We start from the raw sequence: 9,843 nt of genomic DNA on the forward strand, positions 1-9,843 counted from the left end.
CAAGTCTCTTTACTGATTCCGTAATGCATCATCCCGTAACTAACTCATTAGTCACATTGCTTGCAAGGCTTATAGTGATGTGCATTACCGAGAGGGCCCAGAGATACCTCTCCGATACTCGGAGTGACAAATCCTAATCTTGATCTATGCCAACCCAACAAACACCTTCGGAGACACCTGTAGAGCATCTTTATAATCACCCAGTTACGCTGTGACGTTTGATAGCACACAAGGTGTTCCTCTGGTATTCGGGAGTTGCATAATCTCATAGTCAGAGGAATATGTGTAAGTCGTGAAGAAAGCAATATCAATAAAACTTAACGATCATTATGCTAAGCTAACGGATGGGTCTTGTCCATCACATCATTCTCTTAATGATGTGATCCCATTTATCAAATGACGACACATGTCCATGGTCAGGAAACTTAACCATCTTTGATGAATGAGCTAGTCAAGTAGAGGCATACTAGGGACACTCTGTTTTGTCTATGTATTCACACATTGAAAGAACATGCGGTGCCCCCATGTTTGGTTTTGGTAATTGATGACAATCTCTATGGACTAATGGTTGCCTTGAGTTATATTTGAAGAATTTGTCCATAGGCATTTCTTGAAGTTCATGTGTTGGTTTCAAGGAGTTTATGTGGTGACCAAGGTGTTATTAAGGAATTATCCAAAGATTGGTCATGTGAGAGTTGAGCTTATTGCAAGCATATCTTGGAGAAAAAGATTGTGTGATCATTCATGTATATCTTCAAGACATCATCCAAATGAAGAGAGTTGAAAAGAGTCATGGTTGATCAAGACTAAGTCAAGAGTGAATCAACTTGATCAACTCACAAAGCGTAGAAGATGTACCGAGAGGGATCAAGCGATCCCATGGTGTGGTAAGCATTGTCAATTACGCTTTTGTGTACTAACCCATGATCTTCGTGAGAGTTCTTTGTGGGGTTAGGTTGCGGTGTGCAAGTTCAAGTGAAGCATCATGAAGAGATCAAATGCTTGAAGCTTGCCGTCCATTGTGGTGACAATGGACTTGTGAAGATGTTGCGGTGTGCAAGTTCAAGTGAAGCATCATGAAGAGATCAAATGCTTGAAGCTTGCCGTCCATTGTGGTGACAATGGACTTGTGAAGATGTGCAGAAGAGTGGCTCACCCATAGTGGAGCATGGGGGAGCAATCAACTAGTCTTCATCGAGCCAACGCAACCAAGAAAGGTGGTCCAACTTGAGGGAGTCAAGATCGTCATCATCTAGCTCAAGTGGACCATGTGCAAGGCAAAGGTTTGCTCTTGATAGGTTTTCTATTTTACCGGTCTCATGATGGTAGTTGGGAGACCGGGTTATAGGATCGATTGCCGTACTATCAAGGGGGGCTCTCGATGAGTAGCTTGATCGTATCGTTCATAGAGAGCTCAAACCATTGCATCCTTGCATCATCTTTATTGGTTCTTGTTTGGTTCTTCTCTTTGTGAGTTTTGGAGCTTATGGTCATCTTGATGACAAGCTCGAGTTCATCAAAAACGGAGTTCACTCGCATCTTCTATGATGTTTTCGATGTTGGAGGTTATGCCGGTTCTTCTCGGTTGGAGGTTTCACTCCTCTATTTGTTGGCATACCTCCCCTGTTTTGATGCTACTCGTCTTCCTCTATCCAACAAGCTTGAGTTTGCTCAATTCGGAGCTCATATGCAGAAGTTATGGAAGTTTTGGTTTCCTAGCGGTAGTACCGCGGGCTGGAGCGGTAGTACCGCTTGGGTGCTACAAGCGGTAGTACCGCTCTAGAGCGGTAGTACCGCTCCTGAGCGGTAGTACCGCTGGTAGCCCCCAGCCGTAGTACCGCTGCGGTCTCGTGCTAGTACCGCCTTGATTCGAGGGGTCTTTTTTGTGTCGGGTTTTACAGTACTGGCCACGGCAGTGGGGGCCGTTGTACCGCTCGTATGCGGTAGTACCGCCCTGCCACCGCGGTAGTACCGCTCTGGGCCCAACGGCAGTACCACGAGGGGGAGCGGTAGTACCGCTTATAGGGGCAAGCGGTAGTACCGCTGGCCAAGCGGTAGTACCGCTCTCTGCGGGGCTGAAGTGGGGGTAACGGTTGGATTGTTCCCCCCACTATATAAGGGGGTCTTCTTCCCCATTCTACATTATCTCTTGAGCTCGTGTTCTTCCTCCATTGTTGACCTTCTTCGAGCTTGCTAACTCTCAATCCCTCCATGGATTCTTGCTAGTTTTTGAGGGAAAAGAGAGAGGAGATCTAGATCCACATTTCCACCAATCACTTTCTCCTCTATGTGAGGGTAACCCATTGGATCTAGATCTTGGAGTTCTTGGTGTTCTCCTTCTTGTTCTTCCTCTCATTTTCCTCCCTAGCATTAGTTGCTTCGGTGGGATTTGAGAGAGAAGGACTTGGGCACTCCGTGTGCCCTTGCCATTGCATTTGGTGCATCGCTTTGAGTTCTCCACGGTGATACGTGGAAGTTACAAGTTGAGAAGCTTATTACTCTTGGGTGCTTGGTGCCCTTGAGCTTGTTCCTCTTGGGTGCTTGGGCGCCCTAGACGGTTGGTGGTGTTCGGAGCTCAATCATTGTGGTGTAAAGCTCCGGGCAAGCGTCGGGGTCTCCAATTAGGTTGTGGAGATCGCCCCGAGCAATTTGACGGGTTCCGGTGACCGCCCCCAAGGGTTGCCATTTGTACGGGTTCGGTGACCGCCCTCAAGGGTCCCTTAGTGGAATCACGGCATCTTGCATTGTGCGAGGGCGTGAGGAGATTACGGTGGCCCTAGTGGCTTCTTGGGGAGCATTGTGCCTCCACACCGCTCCAAACGGAGATTAGCATCCGCAAGGGTGTGAACTTCGGGATACATCGTCGTCTCCGCATGTCTCGGTTATCTCTTACCCGAACCCTTTACTTATGCACTTTACTTTGTGATAGCCATATTGTTTCTTGTCATATATCTTGCTATCACTTAGTTGTTTATCTTGCTTAGCATAAGTTGTTGGTGCACATAGGTGAGCCTAGTTGTTGTAGGTTTTGTGCTTGTCAAATTAACCGCTAGGTTTATTCCGCATTTGTTCAAGCCTAAACCGTAATTATTTTAAAGCGCCTATTCACCCCCCCTCTAGGCGACATCCACGATCTTTCACACATGTAATAAGTTTCCGGTTAATACAATTCTAGCACGAATAATAGATATTTATCATGATATAAGGAAATATAAATAACAACTTTATTATTGCCTCTAGGGTATATTTCCTTCACTCCGACATTGCAGACGGCTGGGTGGCCGACGAGCCAGCCTGATACAGGTTGGCTTGTCAGCAAGCTCTCCGGAGCTGGCGCCACTGCCACCAACATCGCCAGGATGTCCTTGCCAATCCAGGTTGGCAACGCCATCTCCCGATAGATCCACTGTGAGCGATGGCGGCAACGCGTCAGGCGGAGAAAGAAGCCATTTCCATGGAGGTTGACGTGACAGAGGAGGAATTTGACTTGGGCACTGATGACGACGTCGCCAACTTCGCTGTTGCCACCGATAGCGAGGAATGGTAGACCATGGGAGGCCGCCACCGCTTTAGTCCCATGAAGGCCACCACCACCGTCTTGCCGGGCTACAGCTGGTGACTTGCACACTTCACGGGGGCAGGCCCACGACCGTCTTTTCCCGCCTCAAAAACCAACCTTGGCACGTGCTTCTCGGAAGCAGAGGTTACTCTTCCCCTTTCACTGAAGCATATCCCTCCGGTCTCACGGCGGTCTTGTGAGCTTGATGTCGGACATGGGGAAGATAAGTCGTGTGAATGAGGCTCCCCCACGGCCGGCGATAGACTAGGTTAGAATAGCCTAGCATTGTCCACTACAATTTAGTTGAAATATGTCCGAAATGTAAATGTTTTCGTCTGGTCAGATGAAAATCGCCCGGTTTGCATGCAATTCATTCGTTTTGCTGAAATCCAGTTTGAATTATATGTTGCTACGATTGGATGGCCGGCTTCTTCATCAATGTCCACGGACTGGTCCCCCGATTCGTGGACGAGTGCGGTGTCCGGTTTAAAGGTGGGCGTTGTAGATGCCCTAATAACGCAAAGACAAAAAATAGAGGCATCTGGTGTGACATAGCACATGTCGACATGAACACGGTTCAAAAAAACATGTTCACATACGTGGCCCATAGTACAAAGCCATGGAGAAAGAAAGAAAGTAGAGTTATGTGAAAGAGATGATTACCTCAAGCTTGTGCAATAAAAAAGAAAGCAACATTTCCACGTTATTTGGATTTTTTTGACGTACATCGATAAAGAAAAACAAGGAAATGATAATGTAGCCACAACATTCAGTAGTTCACCGGCATAAAATTAGCATATAGAGCAAGCAGATTTAAGAGCATATAAAGTTAGGCTTGACAAATCCGCCCTGTTCGAGGAGGAGCGCACGGCAAGGCAACAAACGCGGTATGACCGACGCAATGCCGCTCGCCACTCCATGTTCGTCAAGTCCGACGGGGCATCAGAATGGGTCCGCAACGATCCGGACCTAGCCGCCACATGGGCCCTCAACCACCCCGTCACCACTGTGGAGACGTCTGCTCGCCGCCGCCGCCTTAACGACGAGTTCGCCAAGATCGGCGAGGAGTGGTCGCTTAGATGTCGAGGGTGCCTGGTTCTGCGGGAGGTGACCCCAATACCTCCCGCCGCTTTTAGGGGACACACGTGAGCTTGCATCATCTCCCTGCTCGCGTGAGCTCGACGCCGCGTTACCCTTTACCTGCATCACTCGAGCCTGTCACGGCCAATTTGACCGTCCCTAGCAAGCCTGGCTGGGGTGCTCTAAGATTTATGCTATGTATGCCAAACAGTGAACACATGCTATCAAACATGCCAATTTTGCATCACACGGTCCGAATGAACCAACCAAGCACGATAAATGCATATGATCTCTTGGGTGCCCGTGAAGACGTTAGATGTGTACCCTATATAAATAGTAAAATAAAAAAATACTAGACAAAAATAAAATAAAAACCTGAAATTTTGGTGTCTCAAACCTGATCAATCATTCTACTTATGTGCGAAGCTTGATGAAGAAATGACATCCATGGTATGCTTACCGGAGAAAATACAGTCCGATCTACGATTTGATCAAACATTTTTTTTACACAATCAACCTTTTGACTTATCTACTGAGAATATCAGAGATGCCACTACTTCATGAAACTTCACAGGTGAGTATAACAAAAAAGTAAACACAATACAGACGCAAGCGCTCATATATACGCGCATACACTCATCCCTATGAATGCACATTCTATCCCTGTGAGCATCTTCGAGAAACTGAGTCAGCATATCATATTGAGATTTTACGAAGTGGCGCCATGTAGTCGACGGAAACGTCTCCTCCATCTGAACACGCATTATCAGAAATTCTGAAATAAATCCAGGATAAACGCAGGCAGCAGGACTTAAACCCTGGTGGGCTGGGATACAACTGTCTTTCTAACCATCCAACCACAGTTTGGTTCACACATGAATATAATTGGTTGACCAGGTCTGACACCCCAATTTTTTTTCTGATTTTTTTAATTTTACTATTCTTGTAAGGTTCACGGTTGGAACCTGCCCGAACGGAAACCTTATCCAGACCCGCACTTCGTCGTCTCCCTCAACATTGCAAAACCTCGCCGCCTCCCACGCCACCTCCACCTCTTCTCATGAGCGAGAGCCGGCCGGAAGGAAGGGTGATAAGTCTTGCTGGTAAGTGTTTTGTTCTCTCGATCTCCCCATCCATCCTCTCCGATTTACCCTGATCACTAACCCTAACCCTAACCACCGCCTAGCGCCTTGCTCTTCTCTAGGCTGTTTAACAGCAAGTGTTTGATGGTAAATTAGTTTATTCCTGCCTGTCAATTTCCTTATACATTGTGCTCTTCACACACGCTTTTGCCAATCAACATGTAAATTGATTAATTTGCCATCCTGCCACTGTCATCACCCTGCACTTGTACTAATGTTTGCTAATCTAAACTGCTGTTGCTGTTCTTGTACTATCTCCGCTTCGATTTCAGTGTTTATAATTTGTTCGGTTTCTTTCTTGTGCACTTTTACTTTGTTTAGCTTAGCCTACAACCATGATACCTTCATTTGGCTTCTCGGTGGTCCTAATTTATTTGTAAAATAAATAAAACAAAAAAATGCACTATATGCTTCTCGTTGGTCCTTATTTATTTGTTTAATTAAAAATAATAATATATGCATCTCTCAAATCAGCTGAAACAAAACAAAAACAGACAAATACTCTACTTGTTGGCTATTAAGTAGCTTATCAATGTTACTTTATCGGTGTGGTGCCTCGTTTACATCTTATCTTGATAATCATAATTTGCCAAAATTAAACGCTCTTTTGAACAATCCTTTACTGTTCTTGTGTGCATCTCAATGCGAAAGTCTGACTAAGTTATTTCAAACGGACCTATCAATGATAACCATAACTTGTGAAAACAGCTCTTTTGAATAATCCGTGACTATCCTTATGTGTGTCTCGATGCAGAAGTCTTACTAAGCTATGTCAAACTATCCTATTGGCTCTTAATTAGAAGTTAGAACTATTGATGTATAATAACATTACTTTTTTTGTGTGTGTCTATCTTTTTTTTCTTTCCCAAACTGACAAGTTCCACTTGTCTGATGTTTTGCCAGGATAATTGATACAGCCATGGATCTCAGACAAGTGGAACTTGTCAGGATATAATGTTCTTGGTTGTGCTTCAGCCAACTTTGAAATGAGGATGTGAGAAATCATATAATGGGCGCAGTTTGTGAAATACTAGCAAAATCCGAAGATCTGGAGATCCAACAGGCAATATTCGAATGCCTTGCTAAAATTGCATCCACATATTATATGCTGTTACAACCTTATTTGAGAACCATACTTAGTCTGACAGAATCAATTGCACCCCAATGTATGGTGTTCTGGTGCACTGTTTGTAAGGAAGTGATTAAACTCCGAGAAGAACAACACATTGGCGCTGTCGATGCTAACTCTAAATATTGTTGCTTTATTTATGAGGCCCTCGAGTTACATGTTCCAGTGCTGCTAAAGCATCTGTTCAAGCGAGAGAAAGATCAGGAAGGACTAGTTCGAATGCTGCTACAACATCTGTTCAATCAAGAGGAAGATCAAGACGGACTAGTTCCAATGCCACTAGAGCATCTGCTCATGCAAGAGGAAGATCAAGGAGATGATGTCATGCAAGAGGAAGATCAAGGAGATGATGTCATGCAAGAGGAAGATCAAGAAGGAGATGATTGTCTTCTGAACATTGACATCGACTGTGTGACTCTTCTAGGCCTCATTGCTAGAACTATCAGGGATGCAATTGTCCCCCTTGTGATGCAATGTATTGAGGGTAACATTAAAGAGCCAGATTGGCATAGTCGCATGGCCGCTGTTTCTGCAATTGGTTTTATCCTTGAAGGCCCTTCTGTTAAGGGACTCGCTCCACTGCTTGATTTGTTGCTCGACAAGATGGAAGATCCAAACAGCAAGGTAAAAGGAACCACTGCATGGATTCTTGGCCGGATGTTTAAGCTTCTGCATTTTCCGGCAAGTGCAAATGGAATTATAACGAAAGCAAACCTTCCTCGCATCATGGATGTGTTGGTACACTGTAGTAAAGATATTCCAATTGTGTCCGAAAAAGTATGCGGAGCTATATATTTTCTTGCCCGAGGTTACGAAGATGCAGAGTCAATGCCATCTGAGCTTTCATTGTCTCTTGATCGTGTTATTGATGCTCTCCTTTCTGCTTCACAACCTTCTGATGAGACCCCTTTCAGGCTTGGAGCGTCTGCCTATGAAGCATTGTGTGCAGTTGTGAGAGTCAGCAATTTAGAACAACCTGTTGTTTGGAGCGCTATAGGAGATTTAATGCATCGTATCATGAAAAGATTGGATATGACGCTTGATCGCCAAGCACTTACTTTGGGTCATAAGTTGAAGAAAAACAATCTTCAGATTGTGCTGTGTGGTGTACTGCAGGTCATCGTCCAGAAACTGGCCAATTCAGCTACAGTGAAGATAGTTACGAACGCTGCTCATCATTTGTTGTTTTCTTTTTGCCGTGTCTTGGTTTGTGACAGTTCTACCGCACAGAGTGAAGCAATGTCTTGGTTTGCCATTGCTGCTCTTGCTAATGCCACCGGTCCAGGGTTTGGGAAACATATGCCTATACTCATGCAGGTACTTGATGCTCACCCACTCTCCCCCATCTCTGTAGGAGTGATCGGCGATATCTGCCTTGCCTTGGAAGGTAAAATATTGCCACACTGTGATAAAATTATGCAAGTTCTGTACAAAGGTCTTTCTAAGTCGACTCTCAGAGCTCCAATTTTCTCATGCTTTGGAGACATTGCTCTTGCTATTAGCAATGATTTTGAGAAGTACCTGCAGTATGTTCTGGAAAAGCTTCAAGAAGCTGCTAACTCACAGGACTGGGCTGATGTTCAAGAAGAGGACAAGACTGAATATGTGAACCAGCTTAGACAGGGAATATATAAGGCATACTCTGGCATACTACGGGGTATAAAGGACCCAAGAATTGGGTTTAAGGTAGCAACCCATCTATTTAAATTCATGGAAGCTGTCTGGGTAGACCGGAGCAGGTGCACATATTTTTCTTTGCCTTGTCGTATTTTATTATATGGATGACCGTTCCTTTTCCATAGCACCACCAAGATGTAAAAAATTTCATCATTTTCATTGCCTTGCACTTCTTTCTTAGTATATGGGTGACTGTTCTTGTTCCTTACCATTGTGTGTATCTACTTTCAGGGATAAAAGTGTGATGCATGCTGCTGTTGCTGTTTTGACCGATTTTGATTTGACAATTGGGTCATGGACAGAAGAAATGACTAAGGAATTGCATAACTAACTATTATGATTTCATCTGAAGCAGATGCATATCCGGAACTCTGCTCCAAAATGTACTCGTTATGCTGATTTCTCTAATGGAAATCGGAGGGGAAATCCTCTTTTGCTCAAAAGAAAATCTGAAGCAGATGCACCGCTTGCTATTATATGTCAACTTTGCTGTAGGTAGTTGAATTTTGATTTAACTCGTCTTCTTTTCCCTTTCTTACTAAAGCATGGATATAGTTAGAACTGACCAGTAGAATACTTGAGGTAAAGCGCAAAAAAGGCACTCACTTTTTTCTGGAATTATTTTAGGCCTTCCGATGACGTGCGTTCAGCGGGAGGAGATGTCCCTGTCGACTACGATGGAGTCTGGCGATTTTGTCAATCTAAGATGATGTGCTGGCTCAGTCTCTCGGTGGTGCTCATAAGGATATGGGTGTGTGTGTGCGTGCGTTCATAAGGGTGAGTATATGTGTATGTACGAGTATATGTGTAAAAAAACATAATCTTTGTTCTTGATTTTTGAAAATCCATCTCTGCACCCGAGCTCATCTGCACTCGAGCTGACGAAAAAAATCAAAACAAATACTAGAAAAATTCAAAAAATTCCATTTTTTTGTGTGGTAGAAAATTTGTTGCGTGAGACCCGCTCCAAATTTCAAGTCATTTGGATATATGAGCAGCTCTCGGCAAAAAAGACAAATTGGGGGTTTGTAAAAATGTTTACTGTTCATGTACTTTTTGACCCGATTTGTCTTTTTTGCTGAGAGTTGCTCAGATGTCCAAATGGCTTGGAATTTGGAGCGGGTCTCACGCATCAAATTTTCTACCACACAAAAGTTTTTTGGATTTTTTTGAATTTTTTACGAATTTTTTTCCTAACCGGGTGCAAATGAGCCTGGGCACCGAAACGCCCTACTCCTTGATTTTTGGTTACAAAG

General features: G+C 44.3%; 1 protein-coding gene across 4 annotated transcripts; it reads left to right on the plus strand.

Moving 5' to 3' along the window:
- The first annotated feature begins 5,602 nt into the window (after positions 1–5,602).
- LOC123079410 (importin subunit beta-1) lies at positions 5,603–9,431 on the plus strand. Of its 4 annotated transcripts, none has more exons than XR_006437955.1 (4): positions 5,603–5,742; positions 6,685–8,649; positions 8,819–9,082; positions 9,215–9,431. XR_006437955.1 is itself a non-coding variant. In XM_044502178.1 (4 exons), exons 2-4 carry the CDS (start codon positions 6,791–6,793, stop codon positions 9,360–9,362), a joined length of 2,094 nt encoding a protein of 697 aa, XP_044358113.1. In that variant the 5' UTR covers positions 5,603–5,742; positions 6,685–6,790; the 3' UTR covers positions 9,363–9,431. The 4 variants fall into 4 exon arrangements, 2 of the variants coding, with proteins under 2 accessions (XP_044358113.1, XP_044358115.1); XR_006437956.1 differs by having other exon boundaries at positions 8,819–9,078; XM_044502178.1 differs by having other exon boundaries at positions 6,685–8,596; positions 8,943–9,082.
- The last annotated feature ends 412 nt before the right edge of the window (positions 9,432–9,843 follow it).

Source organism: Triticum aestivum, chromosome 3D (assembly GCF_018294505.1).
Source record: "Triticum aestivum cultivar Chinese Spring chromosome 3D, IWGSC CS RefSeq v2.1, whole genome shotgun sequence".
Taxonomy (NCBI): Eukaryota; Viridiplantae; Streptophyta; class Magnoliopsida; order Poales; family Poaceae; genus Triticum; species Triticum aestivum.

Excerpts from the sequence above, each read along its gene's own strand:
- LOC123079410 (XM_044502178.1), top strand. The coding sequence starts at position 6,791 with ATGGGCGCAGTTTGTGAAATACTAGCAAAATCCGAAGATCTGGAGATC. Across the intron at positions 8,597-8,942 it reads ACCCAAGAATTGGGTTTAAG|ATGCATATCCGGAACTCTGC; the intron begins GTAGCAACCCAT and ends CATCTGAAGCAG. Across the intron at positions 9,083-9,214 it reads ATATGTCAACTTTGCTGTAG|GCCTTCCGATGACGTGCGTT; the intron begins GTAGTTGAATTT and ends GAATTATTTTAG.